The 20,608-nt window shown below is 36.3% G+C and overlaps 1 protein-coding gene across 2 annotated transcripts in view; it reads right to left on the reverse strand.

Moving 5' to 3' along the window:
• The window catches only part of CLIC5 (chloride intracellular channel 5), a 198,496-nt gene that overhangs the window by 53,986 nt on the left and 123,902 nt on the right, over positions 1-20,608 (reverse strand). For both annotated transcript variants that reach the window (XM_074237084.1, XM_074237085.1), the window contains exons 3-4: positions 13,111-13,236; positions 6,306-6,412 (exon numbers count right to left, since the gene is read on the reverse strand). In XM_074237084.1, the coding sequence (XP_074093185.1) occupies positions 6,306-6,412; positions 13,111-13,236 (233 nt within the window). The remainder of the gene's footprint in view (positions 1-6,305; positions 6,413-13,110; positions 13,237-20,608) is intronic.

The following is a 20,608-nucleotide window of genomic DNA, read 5'->3' on the forward strand; positions in this document are numbered from 1 at the left end:
TTCTAATTCCTCTTTTTCTTTCTAATTCACACTCCACATTGCTGCTAATTTTTTATTCCTAAAACACAGGTACTAAATGAATATAAGAAATAGCCTTATAGAATATATAGGAAGCGATGAAGTGAGGGGAAGACATACACAAATAATATTAATACAAAGAAGGGTACAATAAAAGTAGACACAAAGGAAATGTTATGAGTACTTATAAAATCATCTCTGGTTGGGGGCAAGGGAAAGCATCATGAAAAAGGTGAAATGTGATCTAGGCCTTCAAGATTGGCTAGAATTACAAGAGAGATTGAAAGGAGGACACTTCTGATAGAGATAATCACATGAGCAAGGACGGCAAGAATGAGGTGTATCAGAGGAACAGAAAAGCAGAACTATTCTGAGAAGAAGAATATAGCAGAATTATGGCAGGTATAGCTAGTAAAAAAGCATATATTAGAATATGGATGGTCTTCAATGCCAAAATGAGGAGCTCAAACTGAAGTCATCATAAGACAAAGGATTCACTGAAAGTCTTTGAGCAGGGGAGTGACTGTCACTTTGGACAAGCTTCTTAAATTCACTGTCTTAATTTCCTCAGTTCTAAAGAAAAAAACAAGAGGCAGCCAGTGGCTCAGTGGATAGAGCACTAAACCTGAAGTCAAGAAGATCTGAGTTCAAATCCAGCCTTAGACATTTATTAGCTGTGTAACCTGGACTTGTCACTTAATTTCTCTTTGCCTTAATCCACTGGAGAAGAAATAGAAAACCATTCCATAAACCATTTATCTTTGCCAAGAAATCCCCAAAAATGGTCATGAAAAGTCAACAAAACTGAAAAACTGACAACCAACCTGGAAAGTAGATGGTTTGGAAACTGTTAGTTCATTTTACAAATGAGATTAAGAAGCCTTATCCAAGGTCACATAATTAGTTAATAGCAAATCTGGGATTCTAAACCAGGTCTTCAGACTCCAAGTCCAGTACTCTTTTCACTCTACCATACTGCCTCTAATCCATATAAAACATCAAAATCTAATCCTCCAGGATAATGAAAAAAGGGGAAAATCACACATGTACAAAAATATTCTTAGCAGTTGTTTTTGTGATAGAAAAGAATTGGAAATTGAGGAGATGCCCATTAATTGGAGAATAGCTCAACAAATTGTAGCATACATATATGTGATGGATCACCATTGTTCTATAAGAAATCATGAGGGATGGGATTTTAGAAGAGCCTGGAAAGACTTGCAAGAATTGGTGCTGAGAGAAATGAGCAGACCAGAAAAACATTATACACACTAACAACAGCATGGAGTGATGATCAACCATGATGGACTGGTTCATTTCAGCATCAGAGATAATTTTAAAAGACTTGTGATGGAAAATACCATCCACATCCAAAGAAGGAACTGTGGAGTTTGAAAGAAAACCAGTGCTTGTTATCTTCAATTTTTTAAAGTTGTCTTAGGTATTAGTCATTTTTTCTCTGTTTTCCTTCTTTCTTTTGAATCTAATTCTTCTTTCACAACATGATCAATATGGATCTATGTTTATATCTATATCAAACTGCTTTCTGTCAGAGGGAGGGAGGAGGGAAAAGAGGGAGAAAAATATAAAACTCAAAACCTTGCAAAAAAAAAAGATTGGTTAAAAACTATCATTGCAGGGTGGCTAGGTGGTGCAGTGGATAAAGCACGGGTCCTGGAGTCAGGAGTACCCGAGTTCAAAACCAGTCTCAGATACGTAATAATTACCTAGCTGTGTGGCCTTAGGCAAGCCACTTAACCCCATTTGCCTTGAAAAAGCCTAAAAAAATAAAAAAATGAAAAATAAATAAAAAACTATCATTGCATGTAGTTGAAAAACAAGTAAAGCATTTAAAAAAAATTCTAATCTCCCTAAAACACCATTTGATGCATTAATTCCCTGCTTAAAAACCTGAATGACTCCCAATGGCTCTTTAACCTAGGATTAACAAACTCAGGAGTTCCTGAACTTAGATAGGAAAAAAAATTATATCTTTACTTTTAATAAACTCTAGCTATAATTCAACATTTCTTGAATTATTTAAAGATATTATTTTGATTCCATAGGCTTCACCAGACTTGATAAAGGGGTCCATTACATGCAAAGTTCTCCCTGGACTAAAGGACAAAGCCAAATGTTTTTGGTAGATAAATCTAGCCCGAACTTATCATTCCAATCTTATCTCCTATTTCCCAAACATTTTGTTTTATCTAAACCAGTTTACCCCAGCTGAGATGTCAAAAGTAAAGCACAATCCCACTCCTGACCCCAGGTCAGACCCTGTTCCAAACTCTGTCCAGTCCCCAGATCTATCACCATCATTATCTCCTTCCCTATCCTGCATCCTTCTTAACCCCTGTCTTCTAAACTACTCTCACTTCTGGTTTTTTCTTTACACTCTCACTCCAATTTCCTTATACCTTCCATGTTTATTTGTATCTCCCTTAATCCAAATCCTTCAGAACTCAGACCAAAATTCTCCACAATTAAACCTTCCTTGACCAATTGTCTTGGCCCCAAGCACCTACTGCCCCAAACTCCTATGGCTTTATTGATTATTATCTGAAAGTCATTCAAGTGCTAATTGCCTTGTGTCAGTGACTGCTGGGTAGTGTATAGATAGATAGAGGAACAGATTTGGTTTCAAGAAGACAAGAATTTAAATCCTGCCTCAGACACTTACTGGCTGTGTGGCTCTAGCCAAGTCATTTAATCCTGTTTGCCTCAATTTTCTCATCTGTAAAATGAGCTGGAGAAGAAAATGGCAAATCACTCTGGTATTTTTGCCAAGAAAACCCCAAATAGGATCACATTTGTCTTTGAGCATGACTGAAATGACTCAATAGCAAGAACAAAAAAATTTTGTTTACATTATTTGCCATCATTCTCCTAAAAACCCTTTTGCTCCAACCAGACAGGCTGATTCACTATCCCCTACCTTGAGCATTCCCATTTCTGTACTTCTTCTAGCATGGATTTCCTCTGTCTTTGGGTCAGCAGGGGTGTGATGCTAAATGTTTAACAAATGTTTTTCATATGTATACAGGTAAATGCATATGTAAGTATACACATTGTATGTGTGTGTGTATATGTGTATATATATACACATATACACACACACACACACACACACACACGGATGAATATACACAGCATGCTTTTAAATTTAAACTCAATATTAACATTTTCTCCATCAATTTCTCCAGTCTAGACAATCAATGAGACAATAAGTCAAACCCTGATTTATAGTGTTTGCAGATTTTCAAGGTATAAATTTAATAATTGGTTCTCTCGAGTCACTACAAGTAGACTCTGGCACATCATTATCCTACATGCATCTAAATTATGGGACCAGTCCAAATCTGACCTTGTGTTATATCCTGCTCTCCTATAACACTCAATATCTATACCACTCATTGACACTTCTCATATACTGTCTGGAATCATGATTTATCTATTTTAAAATTTTTATTTAAGGAAATGGGGTTAAGTGACTTGTCCAAGGTCATACAGCTAGACAATTATTAAGTGCCTGAGTCCAGATTTGAACTCAGGTACACCTGATTCCAGGGCTGGTGTTCTATGCACTGTACCACCTAGCTGCCCCTGTGAGTTATCTTCTTCTTAAGAACACAGGTCACCTCTCTAATTTCATTGTGAACTCCTTGAGGGACAGTGTCCTCTACTCCCTTGAAAAATGACACAATACTTTATGCATAATAGAAAGTCAGTAAATATTTGCTAATTGATTGATGATGCTAAAATGCTCTTCCAGGATGCTTTAATAAAATAAATTCAGTAGGATGAAGTGAGGGAAGGAAACTAAACAGGTTTGGAAATAAAAAATGAGTCTGGTAAGAAGTCTACTGGATGGAAGGGACTATAAGAGATGATCTAATTCAACAGACTCATTTTAAAGGCAAAGAAATTAAAGTACAGAGAGAGAGGAAAAATTTGTCACACATATTTTGTCACAAAACTACTCAGGGACAGAGCCAGGAAGAAGAATGCTCAACTGCCATATTCCAGACAAATTTCTTCCAGATATTAAATTCAAATCTAGAGAAGCAAAGGATCTGTCTTCTATTGTTGTTGAGTCATTTCAGTCACGTTTGCCTCTTTGTGACCTATTTGGGTTTTCTTGGCAAAGATAATGGGGAATGATTTGCCATTTCCTTCCCCAGCTTGGTTTACAAATGAGAAAATTGAGGCAAACGGAGTTAAGTGATTTGCCCAGGGACATGCAGCTAGTAAGGGTTTAAGACCAGATTTGAACTCAGGAAGTTGAATCTTTCTGATTCCAAGCCCAACATGCCATCTACTTGGCCGCCTTTCAGTTTGAGAGAGCACTAGTCATTCATTGCATTAGCCATGGAGCTGTGAGCAGAAACCAAGGGTCCTAACATGACATTTTTTCTCTCCTCTCATGTCATGATGGTTTGTCTGCCTTTTCAAGAAGCCTGGAACACATGATACATGAGAGAATTAAATCTGGAGTTAGAAGACCCGGGTTCAAATTCCAGGTCTGCTATTCTTACTACCTTGTGCCATCTTCATTCTGGGCTTCAAGTGCAAGGGTGTGCAGGAGTCAGCTTGTATAGATTCTCAAAAGCACAGTTGTTAAATTTTTGGTGTAAACATTTACAACTCAGAAATCAGCAAAGGCTACAAAATCAGAGTTTGACTTACTGTTTTGTTGTTTGTCTAAATATAAGAAAGTGATGCAGAGAATATAATAATACAGATTAAATTTAAAAATGTTAGTGTTTACAATTTTTGGTTTTATTCTGGTCACTTGTTAAATATTAACACATCCTAATAATCAAGTCCCTCATCTATAAAATGAAGAAAATAATGAAAAACTGAGTTGAACTATATCAGAGGATTTTAAAAAATGTGGTTGGGGCAAGTAGGTGGTACAGTGGACAGAGCACCTGCCCTGGAATCAGGCAGACCCGAGTTCAAATCCAACCTCAGATACTTAGTTATGTGATCCTGAGCAAGTTATCAACAATTATCTCCCAAAACGTCCTCCAAAAGTGTGGTCCAAGGACACTCTGGGATTCTCTGAGATTCCTTTCAAAGGATTTGTAAGATCAAAATAATTTTAAAATAAAAGTAAGAGTTTTTCACTCTCATTCTCTCATGAGTATTTGTAGAGGCTATATGAAAACTGAGTTAATATCTCATCTGTATAACTGAACTTTTGCCTTACCAATGATGAATCTACAGGCCTGGTTAGATTTGATGTTGTTTGTATTGATCTGGTATCAGCACTATTAATCATCAGACATCTTCAACATGAATGCTAGGCTACAAAACACAAGTGGTGCTAAAACACTCTGTATGAAGTAACTTATGAATCTCACGGTTGGTCCTATAACAACTAGATAGCCTTTTGCATAATTTTAAATCTACATTTGCAAAAATATAAAACAATATCACTTTTCTCATCGTGTGTGTGTGTGTGTGTGGTCACTGAAATATAGGGAAATCTAGTCATTTTTCATAAAGATAAATTATTTGTTTTTTAACACGTAATGGGCTTAGTGTTCAATTAAATATTTGGTAAATATTTTTTAAATTCATCAGTTTTAATTTCTAATATGCAATAAACATAAACAAAAACTCCTTGAGGTCCTTAGTAGTTTTTTTTTTTGTTTTTATGGGTTTTTTTAGGGCTTTTTTTTTGCAAGGTAACTGAGTTAAGTGGCTTGCCCAAGGCCACACAGCTAGGTAATTATCAAGTGTTTGAGACCGGATTTGAACCCAGGTACTGCTGACTCCAGGACAGGTGCTTTATCCACTGCGCCACCTAGCCACCACTCCTTAGTAGTTTTTAACAGAGCAAAGAGTTCCTCAGATGAGAGAAACTTGGGAACTTCTGAACTTTTTAAGATCTAAACTCTTATTCTAAAAGGGATCGTAAGGAGGAAAGCAAAATGGGCTTCTCCAAACTGTGCTGTCTGACATATTAGCAAGTTTTCTAATTTAGCTACATCAGAACCTGTGAACCCTTAGCATTCTTTTAATTTTATGGGGCACCTGGACTCTCAGGAACCAAACAATACCCATCTTTCAAGATCAAGAAGTTTTTAAAAATGAGGTAGATGTATCCATAGAAGGGTTTTGCTAACAGCTTCTTTGTCTGTGGCAACGGTGGAAGTGAACAAAAGCAAAAAGGAGGTGTCGATATCATAAAACACTTGGTTTTAGATTTTATAAAGGGTGATCAGGAGAAACAAAGATGGTGTGTTGAATGCAACATATTTCTAGATGTTACTCACAGCTATTATCTTGTTGCTTTGTGTTCTTAATATATGCAGAGAACTTGGAGAAGATGTCAATCCCAGCTGTGTTGGATTCCCTATGTTTAGCAGCCAGTTTGGGGTACCTGGAATGGAAGGGAATGGGGCCATAAATAGTTGTTTCTGATGAAAGAAGGAAATGCATAATTATTAGCATCATTGTTATTCAGTACTTTGGACCAATAGATTGCTTCAAAATTGTTTTTCTCTTCTCAAACAAGACATATAATAGATGAGATAGTGGGTCTAGCTACAGCTGAGAAATGGAGGGACAAAGAGAAACATCCAGAAAGAAATAGAAGATTGTGGTGAAACTGGTATCTGAATTCATGCTTTGTAGTCCATGTAGGAGCCAGTGACAGAAGAATATTTATTCCAAGGGGGAAAGTTACAAAGTGCCTATTAGAGTCATTTTTTTAGAAACCTAAATGGGCAAAACCAGAAGAGACTTAGGAAGATAAAATGTTAAAACAGCATAGAGCTTCAGAGCTGGAAGAGATTTTAAAATGATAGCATGTCAGAGCTGGACAAGACTTTAGAGACGATCTTGTCCAATAACCTGATTTTGGAAAGGAGAAAACTGAAGCTCAGGGAAGAGAAGAGGTTAGCTTTTGATGATGATAAACCTTTTCATTTCTCCTCCTTTAGCTTTCCTTTGGTGTCTATTTCTTCTGTCTTGTAAGCTGGAGACTTTGCTGCAATATTTCACTGAAAGAATTAAGATCATTGAACAATGAGTCCCTTTTCTCTACTTCTCCTTACCACACATCATTTGAATGTTTCTTCCCCTTCAGCTTCAACCCTATCTAACATGAAGACCCATAAACCTCCTTTGCCAAGGCAAAACCCTCTATGCAAGTCCTTGATCCTATTCAATCTCCAGTAAAGATTTTAGAGTAGTTTGCCATTTCCTTCTCCAACTCATTTCATGGATGAAGAAGATGAAGCAAACAAGATTAAATGACTTATCCAGCTAGGAACTGTCTGAAGTCAGACCCCAGACTCTATCCAATGCATCCCCTAGCTACTTCCCTCTATCTCTCCTCCTCCTTTTAATAACTAAACTTCTTTGATAACCTTCACTCGATGCCTCTATTTCCCCTTACTTCACTCTTATAAACCCTCTTCAAGCTAGCTTTCAATCTCTAAAATTACTGCCTCCAAAGTTACGAGTGATCTCTTAATCTGAAAAGCTCCAATGCTATTTCCCAGTCCTTAATCTTTATTAACTTCTCTGCAGCCACTGACACTATCCATTACTATCTACTGGCTACTCTCTCTTCTCTAGGTTTTTATGTCATCCTCTCCTAGTCTTCCTCCTTTCTGTCTGTCAGACTACTCCTCAGGATCCTTTGCTAAATCTTCCGGGTCATGCACACTAACCTCAGGTCTCTCCCCAGGCTCTGCCCTGAGCCTTCTCTTCTCTTTCTGTACTCTCTCATTTGATCATCTCATCAGCCCCCATGGAATTCACCTCTCATTCATTATGCAAGATAATTCTCAGATCTACTCATCAAATCCTATCCTCTCTCTTGACCTCCAGATTCTTATTCTGGTGTGCCCTTCAGACATTATGAACTAGAATAAAAATTTCAAACCCAACCTGTTGAAAACAAAGCGTTCCTGTCTTTTGAGCTTCCTTATTATCTTCACGGGTACTGTCATCCTCCCAGTCACATAGACTCATTCTTAACTCTTCACTCTCACTCACCTCACATAACCGTTATCATTTCTACATTGATAATCGTCCTTATGTGCCTCATTCTAGAGAAGGTCCTCAACACCTCATTCTTCCCCATTCCAATCCACCCTCTATCTAACTGCCAAACTAATCTTCCTTAGACCAGTCTCCCTAAGTCACCCATCCACCTATCTTTCTTCAATAAATTTCAGTGACCACCTATTTATTATCTCCAGAGCAAATATAAATTCCTTTGCTTAATTAACATTGAAAACAATTCACAATATAGGCCCTCCCTACCTATACAATCTTACACTTAATGCTTTTCCACATAGTTTATAGGGCCAATGACAGAACAATAGCAGTAAAAACAAAAGGCACTTCATATATGCTCATTGACTGGTTGATGGACTGATGATTGACAGTCTCTCATTTGACCAGAAAGTTTTCAACTTTAATACACTTCATTAGAATACTAGGTCCAGGGTCATGGTCCAGAATCCAGAGTTGCCTTTATATGCCACTGAAGTATAAGTATAGAACTCTAATTGAATAATAGTATTATGTTTGTTACTATATGCTCTCATTTTTATGGGACATTCAGAGCATATTTGATAAAATTATCCATTCACTTGTGCCATTTATTTACTGAGAAAACAATTCCTCAGCCCTATCTCTATGGTGAGATTTAAAACCAATGCCTGTAATGAGAAAGGTCTCAAACCATAAGGAGTATGATCTAATCTGCTTATCCTCAAGCACTTTGAACAAAATGACTAGTTTTGTCTTCTATGCATTTAAATGCATTTTAAAGTCAGGATACTTGAATCTGAATTCTGCTTCAGACACTTACTAGTTCCATAACCCTGGACAAGGTACTTCTCCTCTGTTTGCTTCAGTTTCCTCACCTGTAAGATGGGGATAATAGTAGCCCCTACCTCCCAGGCTGTCTTGAAGATCAAATGAGATGACTGTAAAGTATGATCTCTGTCTCATAAATATTATATAATTGTTAGTTATTAATAATTTCTTGCTATGCAAAATTTTAATATATTATTTTTATCATTCTTTTATTTTATAAATTTTAGGTTTCAAATTATTTCCCTGCCTTTGAGTCCTCCTCCACTCATTGAAAAGTCAAGTAACACAAAATCAATTCTACAGATGAAAGCATGCAAAACATATTTCCATATTATATATGTTGGGGGAAAATGGAAGAACAATAAAGTGAAAAAAATTATACTTCAACTTATATACAGAATTCATCAATTCTCTCTCTGGAGGTAGATAGCATTTTTTATCATGAGTCCTTTGGAATTGTCTTGGATCATATATAATTGATCATTGTTATAATAGGGCTGTTACTGTGTACAATGATCTCTTCTACTCACTTCATTCTGTGTCAATTCATATAGGTCTTCCTCGTTCTTTTCTGAAATCATTCACCTTGTCACTTCTTAAAGCACAACAGTATTCCATCAAAATTTTATACCACAGCTTGATCAGTCATTCCCAATTGATGGGCATCCCAGCAATTTCTAATTCTTTGCTATTACAAAAATAGTTGCTAAAATCATTCTTTGTATATGCCAATTCTTTTCGTTTTCCTTTGATTTCTGTGGGATGCAGCCCTAGTACAGATAGAATTGGATCAAAGGGTATACTCAGTTTGAGCTCAGTTTCAAATTATTCTCCAAAATGATTGGACCAGTTCCAAACTCTTCCAATAGTGCATGACTTCCTATTTTTCCATATTCCCTCCATTTGTTGTTCTCCTTTTCTTTCATATTAACCAGTTCTCTGAGCAATAATGATTTGGGCCTTTTTTTCATAGATAATTTTGATTTCTTCTTCTGCAAACTGCTTGTTCATATTCTTTGACCATTTATCATTTGGGGATTGGTTTTTATTTTTTTTTTTTTTTTTATAAATTTGCCTTAGTTCCCTGTATATTTAAAAAATAAGACCCTATCAGAGAAACTTGCTGAAAAATTATTTGCAGTGTCCTGCTTTCCTTTTAAGTTTGATTTCATTGGTTTTACTGTGCAGAAAATTCTTAATTACATATAAAAAAATTATTATACTTCGAGTGATCCTTTGTTGTTATTAGCATAAAAGCCACTTAGTATGTTGTCATATGTATTTGGTTTATCTTCTATTTAACTGATCCATCTATAATCTTCTTAAAATCAGGAATGTTGTCTTATGCACCTATTAATAGATGCAAGCTGATATTTTAAAGTTAAAGAAAACTGTTCCTTGTAAATTAGAGTTACCAACTTTTAATTTGACTGGTGGTTTTTCACTAATAGAAATTATACACAGATAAGAAAATTGCAAAATAATTATGGGAGTGGGGGGAGAATTAACAATCATAGGAGTCAAAAAAGAGTTCTTGTAGGCAATTGAAGTGAGCCTTGAAAAGGACTTAGAATTCTAACAGATACAGATGAAGAGGGAGAACATTGCAAGTATATGGAACAGCATGGAAGAAGGCACAGAGACAAGAAATTGAATACTGCATATGGACAGAAGCACTTAATAAATTTCACTTAATTGGATTACCCAATGATTACCTGTCTTTGAAAATATATGCAGGCCAGCAGTCCCCACAACTGGACCCCTCTCCCAAAAGTAAAAGATAATCCTCTCCTGAGCCACTAATCAGAGCTCCTGACCATCAATAAAGAGCATAAAATACATATAAAAAAATTAGTAGGAAAAGAAATTCCCAGACAGTTGTGATTTGAAGAGGTTCCCAGTGCCATATCTTGGAGTGATTTTTATATCTACCTAAATATTTCAAATAATTCCTCTTGATTCCAGTGGATTGGTTCACTTACTATAATGATTTGGACCTAGAATTTCCTTTGAATATAGGACATACCTCTAAAAATGTGATTTCTTGAGGAAAAAAATAAATGAAAATTCTGAATAAAATATTATGAAATTTAAATACTTTTTCATTCTAATAAAGATTTTATTTGTTTTTTTCATTCTCAACAGCTGTCTTCATCTTCATCCTTTTCACTGTTGTCTTACTAAAGATGATGCACTTAGGATGCACTTATATTTAGTACAAGATAGTTATATGGAAAAATTTGTAATCTATACTAAAAACTTGTTCAGGCTATGCTGTGTTTTGGAGAAAGCAAATGATCTGGTGGAAAGAAAATACAATTTAGAGTTACTGAATTTAGACTCAAATCCTAATTCTATCGCTTATTACCCACATTGACTTAGTGAAATTCCCTTTGCCAATGTGAGATTCAGGATTCTCACCTTTAAAGTGGGGTTCAAGGGGCAGGTGGTACAGTAGATAGAGCACTGATCTTGGAGTCAGGAGGACCTGAGTTCAAATCTAATTACCCAGCTATGTGACCTTGAAAAAGTCACTTAACTGCATTGCCTTAAATAAATAAAATTAAAAATAAAATCTAAAGTGGTATTTAGGATTCTTATCTCTAAAATGAGGAAGATGCTCAGACTAGATGGCTTTGACATCCTTTCCAGCTCTAAATCTATGACCTTCTGATCCTATATTTGGTATAATTTTCTGTGATGGTTGGATGGGGGCGGCTAGGTGGCGCAGTGGATAAAGCACCAGCCCTGGAGTCAGGAGTACCTGGGTTCAAATCCAGTCTCAGACACTTAATAATTACCTAGCTGTGTGGCCTTGGGCAAGCCACTTAACCCCATTTGCCTTGCAAAAACCTAAAAAATAAAAATAAAAATAAAAAGAATGGTACCTTTGGTGTCATATACTCTTGCCAACCAATCACACTATAAGAGGAAGAGGGAATCATAGATAATACAATGGACAACCTCTATGAGTTGAGGGAAAAAAAATATATATATATGTATATATATATACATATATATTATAAAATCCACATTGTAGAGCCTACCACCAATCTCTCTATCAATTTATTTTTTTGTTTTATAGAAGAAGCTGTCTCAACTCACACAGTACATTAACTTGTATTCCAAGAAAGGTGGACTGTTCTGAATCTGACACTCTCGCCTATATCTTCAGCAAGAATAAATCTTATAGGATCCAAGCCAGAAGAGACTTTAAGAAATTTTCTAGACTAACCTCATCTATTTTTGGACAAATGAGGCAACTTTATTGCAGAACTAAAATTGAAACTCAAGTCCTGATTCCAAATCCAGTCCTCTTTCAAATATACCCAAGCATGTTTTGGAGTCTACTTGAACCAAATCAAAAGAGTCAATTATGAAATTTTCAGTGTGAGCATTTACACCTTGAAAATCAACAAATGCCACAAATCAACACTCAATTTTTTTTGTTGATAAGAAAGTGATGAGGGAAATGTTAAAAATGCATTTTGTTATTGTTTAATAGTGACCCACTCTTTGTGACCACATCTGAGATTTCCTTGCCAAAGATACTGAAGTGGTCTTCTCCAGTTCATTTTACAGATGAGGAAACTGAACAGGGTTAAGCAACTTGTCCAGGTTCACCCAACTAATAAATATCTGAAAATGGATTTGAATTTGTAAGATGAGTCTTTCTGATTTGAGTCCTAGTATGAATGTATCATCTGTCACAAGGATCACAGATTTAGAGTCATTTTACAGATAAGGTGACTGAGGTAGAGAAAAGTTAAGTGAATGATACAGCCAATAAAGGTCTAAGACTGAATTTAATGTAGGCATTTATTTTAAGTCCAAGGGCTTGTCCAAGATGATACAATATGGGTATTTGTATGATAAACTTCTTAGTCTCTAGGTGTGGCATAAAAGAATTTGTTCCTCATTAATGGAATTTCAGTATCAAGAGTAGATGAGATAGGGAGAACCCCTTCTCCCTCTTAAGTGAAAGGCTCACCTTGTCAAGGAGTATTTGTTCCATGAGTCTCCTCTTATGTCTGGGTCTTTTTGGCAAATGATAGGCCTCTCTATGAAACTTAAGGGTTCTCTCTGGGATGAGAGATCCCATTCATTGTAATCTTTTGAACTAACCAAACTTGATGAACACACTTGGAAAGCAGACACATAACAATAACATTTTTCTGACTCCAGTACAGATAGGTTCCCCACCCCCATTTCATAAACCCCAGAAAATAAATACCCCCTTACTTCTGTGGGGTCAAAGTCTCCTCCAAGAACTCTTCAATCTTGTTGACATCAGTCTTAACATCCCCATTGAATGTCAGAAATGGTGGATGAGTCCCAGGGGCCAGGTTGTGCAGATCAGCTGGCTTTCTACAAAGAAAATGAGAAGCAGGAGTTGTCTCATACTATTTTAATTATTGCCTCAAGAAAATACTAAATTCTAAAATAGAGATCAGTTTCCTTTTCATTGCCAAGCACCTTAGATGGATTCCCCTCCTCAAACTTTTGGGAGGATTGTGTACAAGAGTTATGTAGGATTAGCAGGCTTGGATGAGTTGCAGATTTTATCACTGGAGGGACCTCTTGAATCAATGAAATTCTAAATTTATTTGAATCTAATACGCTACTCTCCCCTTTGATAAAGACAAATTTGAACCTTTAGTAAGGCAAATCTGATGTGAAAGGGAGAAAAAAAATTGAAAAAGAGCTAGGGGAGGCTTAATGTTATAGGAAAGAAGGCAATGTGGTACAGATTGGATGGGCCAGAAAGATAGGAAAAGAGTTCTAGTCTGTGGTTGGCTACCAATTAACTATTTCTATTACCCTGAGCAAATTATTTCTCCTCTAAACCTCAATAAAATAATCAATAAGATAAAAAATGAGTTTTAAATTCTCTTTTAGTTCTAACACTCTCTGATTTCACATTACATCCTGAATGTTATTGAAGGATAAATTGGACAGGAAGCCTTTATTTTGATTCTTGGCTGAAAAAAAAAAACAGGACAAGGACAATCCATAAATAGGTGATTAGCTATAAACTTAGCTTAGTTATACCAATACCTTATATTATATAACCTTATTTTCTTTTTGGGATTTTTTTCCCCAAAGCAAATGGGGTTAAGTGGTTTGCCCAAAGCCACACAGCTAATTATTAAGTGTCTGAGGCCTGATTTGAACTCAGTTATTCCTGACTCCAGGGCCGGTGCTCTATCCAGTGTGCCACCTAACCACCCTTAACCTTATCTTCTTTTGCTCTCATTAAGCTCTTTTGGAAATTAACGTGATTTGACTATACAGGTATAATTTGCTTATCAGAAATACACTAAACTGAATTCTGAACATAATAAATGTATGAATTGTGCAACAAATACATCCCCAAAGAATAATTTCTCTCAGAGAGAATTTAAGATCCTTTGCTACCATAGTGTCCTAGATGAAGTGTTCCTATGTATCCTACAGCTAAACTCTGGTAACTCCTGGTCTCACAATGATAAAGCCCTTTCCAAACTCAATAGCTATTACTGCTCAACATTAACACTCCCTAATGAGAATTCCAGGCATTGGAGACAGTAGATGGAGGAAAAAACAAAAAAAGAATAACAGAGGCAATACTAGACATTAGTTCATAGACCACATATCTCAGAAGACACTGAAGCAAACATCCATTAATAAAGACATTACAATCCTTAGTTTCATCTTTTCCCAGTCAGGGGAACATTCAACTCACTTGATAGTACTGGTAAAGATGTCTAAAAAAGGCACAGTAAGTTATTGAAGAAATTACTTTAGAATTGTTAAAAAGCTATTTGAGAGGTAGGTAAATATCAGAGAAAGCTAAATATTTAATGATTACTACAACTCTAAGATAAATAGTCATATTTTATGTAAGAGTGCAAAATGTTAAATATGGAGGACAGCTAGGTGGGGCAATGGATTGAGCACCAGCCCTGGAGTCAGGAGTACCTGAATTCAAATCCTGCCTCAGACACTTAATAATTACCTAGCTGTGTGGCCTTGGGCAAGCCACTTAACCCCATTGCCTTGCAAAAAAAACTTTAAAAAATGTTATATATGTTCATTTCTACTTTGTGACATAGAGGACCAAAGCATTTGTTGTTCTTTGTTCTTCATTCTTTAGGAGGACCAATGACATCATGAGGGTGATGTCTTGACTTATGAATGAATTGAATATGAGTGGGACAGAGTTGCACAATGACATTGGTCTCATTTTCTCCTTCACAACCATTGGAGTCCAATGGCAAAACAAAGGTCAAGAAGATTGGCAATGACCTTGGATGGGGTGGGATAGAGTTAGAAGAGACCTTAGAGATTATCTTAACCAATGCCTTCATTTTTGTTATTGTTGTTAAGTCATTTCAGTCCTGTTTGACTTCTTGTGACCCCTTTTGGTGTTTTATTGCCAAAGATACAGGATCAATTTGCCATTTTCTTCTCCAGTTCATTTTACAGATGAGCAAACTGAGGCAGAGTTAAATGACTTGCCTAGGGTCACATAGCTAATAAATATATAAGACTGGATTTGAATTTCAGTCTTTCTGATTTCTAGCCCAGTGTTCTATCCATTGTGCCACTAGCTAGACCATCTAGCATTTCTTCCTTCATTTACAAATGAGGAAATTTAGGCATAGAGGAAAGGAGTGACTTTTCCAAAATCATTTAATTAGTCAGTAATAGAGAGTCAGAACTAGAACTCAGAATCCCTCATTTCTCAATCTAATGCTATTTTACCAGAAGAGAAAGATTTGTAGTTGTTAGGTGGTACTGATGCAGAGAAATATAGTGATAAGATCAATTGGAGACAAACTTTGTAAATCTTTTGTTTGCATTAAGGGAATCTTCCTTCTTCCTTTATCATCTAATTTAGGCCACACCTGAGGGCCTGACCTTCAACCTGATTTGGATTGCATTGTCTTCTGAAGGGGTAGCCAGGGAGCCCAGGGGGCTGGAAACACCCAAAACCACCCAAAAGAAAACCCTCCCCAAAAGGCTAAATCTCCAAAGTGGAATTTAGGTCATTCCCAGGTCACCACCCTCCCATGGACTCTGAGAGAGAGAGAGAGAGAGAGAGAGAGAGAGAGAGAGAGAGAGAGAGAGAGAGAGATGGAGAAGGAGCTCTCTCTTTCTCTTTGACCTTTAGACCTTTTGACCTTGAAAACCCTGGTATACTGGCCTAATACAATCAGCAATCCACACGCTCTATTCTTTAAACTCTTAACTTTTCTATCACCTTTCTTATGTGTTGTAACTTCTTTTAATAAATCTCTATCTTCTTTCCAAAACTTGCATTCTCTAGAACCAATTTATGATTCATCTCAGGGCAGTTATCAAACAGTTATCCAGAAACAAGCCACCAGCTATAGAGTGGTGGGTGGGGTCTTTTATCTGCAGTCTGGGTTAAAATCTGACCTCAGACACTCAGTAGCTTTAGTTACTCTGGGCTTACCTTAGTTTTTGTCTCAGTATCCTCAAGTGTAAAATAGGAAAAACAATGGTATCTCACTCTTGTGAAGATCAAATGAGATAATATTTGTAAGGCAATTTGCAAGCATTAAAGCACTATATAAATGTCAGTGAATATTATCATTTTGGATACTGATGAGACTTCATCACAAAGAAAAAGCATTTACTGCTGCAAAACTGATTTATAAGACCCATAGAACTTTTCAGATCAAAGTGATTCTATTAGAATGAATTACTTCAAAGCAATAACTGCCTTACTTTACCAGGGCTTAGCATGGTGCTTTGTACCTAGTAAGAACTTATTCATTCATTCATTCCTTCATTCATTCACCTCAATCAATTAAAGAGAAGGAAAAAATTCTTCTGATGACTTAAATGAAAAGAACTTTTAATTCAGGGCAGCTAGGTGGTATAGCAAGGGACAGTGCACTAGACCTGAAGTTAGGAAGACCTGAGTTCAAATTTGAACTCGGACATATCTGAGCTATGTGACATTGAGTAAATCATTTATTCCTGTTTGCCTCAGGCTTCGTCATCTGTAAAATGACCTGGAAAAGGAAATGGCAAACCATTCTGGTATCTTTGGGACCCCAAATGGAAGTTTTCTTAGCAAAGAGTCAAGTCAAACACTTCTGAAACAATTGAACAGCAATAAAAACAATTCACAACAAATATCAACATGATTATGTTAACATATGCACCATGCCTGGTTATAAAAATCATGATCAGTATAGAAGAAAAAAGATGGGGTGGCTAGGTGGCGCAGTGGATAGAGCACCAGCCCTGGGGTCAGAAGTACCTGAGTTCAAATCCAACCTCAGACACCTAATAATTACCTAGCTATGTGGCTTTGGGCGAGTCACTTAACCCCATTGTCTAGCAAAAACTAAAAAGAAAAAAAAAAGACCTGTGATGGGGGTATAGGGAAGGTGGTAGAGTGGCAATAAATGAGCAGAATTAAGAGTGCAAGATGAAAAAAAAGAAGCAAAAACATTAAACAAAGTCGGAGTATACCACTAAGGCTAGCGTTCTTAATCTGGGATCCAGGAACTTTATTTAAAAAATATTTTGAGGGGGCAGCTAAGTGGTATAGTGGCCTTGAAGTCAGGAAGACCTGAGTTCAAATGTGACCTCTGACAATTAATAATTACCTAGATGTATGACCTTGGGCAAGTCAATCCCCACTGCCTTGCAAAAACCTAAATAAATAAATGAATGAATGAAATATTTTGAGGGCTGTTTTGCAATAGAAATAGTTTTTCTTCCTTTAGTAGTTCCAGAATTTCATCTAATGCATATTTTCTGCAAAGAGGTTTATAAACTTCACCAGATTGCCAAAGGATCCATGACATTAAAAAAAAAAAAAAGCTGAGAATTCCTGCCCTAACAGAAAGAGTAGGGTTAGAAAGGGAGAAGAAATTCAATGTGAAGGATGGTGAGGTCCAAGAGACCCTCTCTAACTATACTCTCTGGGGCGGCTAGGTGATTCAGTGGATAGAGCACCAACCCTGGAGTCAGAAGTACCTGAGTTCAAATCCAACCAGTTCAAATCCAAATAATTACCTAGCTGTGTGGCCTTGGGCAAGCCACTTAACCCCATTGGCTTGCAAAAACTAGCTAACTAACTAAATAACCAAATAAATAAATATACTCTCTGAAAAAGATCTCCTAGGGGCCTTGGCAATGGGGAAAAGTGGTAGTGGAAAGATTGTAAAAATAAGGGGCTACTGAAATTGAGATCCATCTGAAGTCAATTAAAATCCTAGAGAAATCATTGGGGGAGGGGGAAAGGAGGGTTTGGAACAGGGGAGGAGGCAAGGAAGAATTTCAATTAAATGCTGTTCCCATACCATTCTTAAAACATACACACACTTGCCAGCTGTGCTTTGTGGCACACCTTCCAAAAGCATTTTAAAAATCTCATTTACTTAGTTTCTTTGTTTACACTGTATGCATTCTTCACTTCAGACAAATAAAAGAGACTGTTTAGTTTCACGTCCTTTTCCTGAGAGCTAATGATATAAGTCAGCAATTCTTGGGTTCCCAGCAACCAAGATGAAACATTGGTCTTATTTTTCAATAATCAGTACTTTTTGTCTTGAAGGTCAAGAGTTTGAAATTTACAGGGCAATTATAGAGAAATTGTTGTTGTGTTATTTTCAATTGAGGCCAACACTTGAAGACGCCATTTTCTTGGCAGAGATAGACTTGTGGGGATTCTTAACTTTTTTTTGTATATGTGTCATAGATCCCCCTTTTGCACTCTGGTGAAACCTATAGACCCTCCTAATTTTTAAATGCACAAAATAAAATGCATAAGATTACCAAAGAAATTTAATTAAATTACTCATTTAAATTTAAATAAAATTTTAGTTGAATAAGAATTTAAATGAAATTATAAATTATGAATTTAAGTTACATTAATTTAAATTAATTAAATATGTTCAATTAAAGCTTGATATTAAAAATATTTTAGAGTTATCAAATTTTTGAGGGGGGGAAGCTCATAAATAACTACTCAATTAAAAACTTTGTTAGAGAGCTACCTGAGGTATGAAGAAATGATATGCTCAAACAGCTATTAAGTGTCAGAGATGGGATTTGTACCCAAGTCTTTAGGGTTCCAGTATCAACACAATCATTGTCTTTCATTATGCAATTCAGTGTTCACTTATGCACTATGATATATCATTTGCTAATTGCTTCATATACAGATCAGTCTTGTCACCATAGCTAGACTTCAAGTTTCTTCTCTATCTTCCATAATATTATTGTTGTTCAGTTATTTCAGCCATGTGTCCATTTCTTCATGATTCCATTTGGGATTTTCTTGGCAAAGATACTAGAACTGTTTTTTACTTCCTTCTCCAACTCATTTTTCAGATGAGAAAGCTGAGGCAAACAGGGTTAAGCAACTTGCTCAGGGTCACTTCATTTTAGGAAGTGTCTGGGCCAGATTTGAATTCATGAAGATAAGTCTTTCTAACTCCAGACCAGGTAGTCTATCCACTTCGCCTTCCTGGAGCTGGAGAAGACAAACCAGTATTTCTATCAAGAAAATTCCAAATGAGATCACAAAAAATGGGACACAACTGAAAAATAACTGAATGATCCACAGCACTTATCTCTTAGAATTGTCCTGAAGCTCAAATAAGATAACAGGTATAAAGTGCTTTCTTTGCAAAACAAAGTTATACAAATACTAGTTATTTATTATCATAATTATTTTCTGAATTATGTGTAGATTTGGATAAGCAAAAGAGAGGGGAGGGTATTCTAAACCAGGGAAACAGTCTGTGATGGGAACGAGCAAGGACAATGAGTAGTCCAGGCTAAGTGCTGAATTAGAAGTTTTATGTGGAGGAATACTAGGAAATTAGCTTGGAATCAATTAGCTTGACCAGATCCAGAATGTGGAATGTCCTGAATGTCAGTATACAGAATTGGACAATAGGGAGTCATTGAAGATTTATGAGCATGACAATTGAAAGATAAAAATGGCATTTTATGAGAATTACTCTTGTAGCACAAACAGGAAAGCAGAATGATCACCTGTCTCCAATGGAGAAACTAACCTAGACCTGAGGAATTTAGATTCTGGATCATAGTGAAATGAATAGAAAAATATGGAGGTGAGAGATATTCTGAAGGAAGAATGGACAGGACTTAGTGATTAACTATAGATATAAGCTTCAAAGGAAAAGAAAAAAAAGATTTCCATCAAGAGACTAAGATGGTACAAAACTAAAAGACAAAAATGCAGACAAGTCAGTCAACTAGCATTTGTTGCCAGACTCTAAGTAAGATCTGGGGGTTATAAAAAAAGACAAAATACAGCTCCTATGGATGTTTTTGTTGATTCGGTACATTTTCCTCTTTACTTTAGAGCAGTTGTGAAGATGTAGAATTGCAGTTTCATGGGGTAGGAAATTTAGGGATATGAAGGAAAAGGCAGGGGACTGATGTATGGAGCAATGGGATGGCTAGAATCCAAGCTGAGGGCTGTGAAAATGGCAGCATGAAAGAAGAAGCAGTGATTGAGATAATATTTATAGCCAATTGTCTTAGATGTGTGCTACAGTAGTTAGAGCCTGGGGTGAGAATCCTGAACTTGCTATGAAAGTAGAGAATATTAGATGTAAACTTGTATGGTAGTCTGCAGAGGTCTATCAAACAAGTCAAAAAAGTCAACAATGTTCCAGTCTTAACACTAGTAACCGTGAAAGGTGGCTTGTGTGTGTGTGTGTGTGTGTGTGTGTGT

The sequence above is a fragment of the Macrotis lagotis genome, chromosome 5 (assembly GCF_037893015.1).
Source record: "Macrotis lagotis isolate mMagLag1 chromosome 5, bilby.v1.9.chrom.fasta, whole genome shotgun sequence".
In the NCBI taxonomy this organism is placed as follows: Eukaryota; Metazoa; Chordata; class Mammalia; order Peramelemorphia; family Peramelidae; genus Macrotis; species Macrotis lagotis.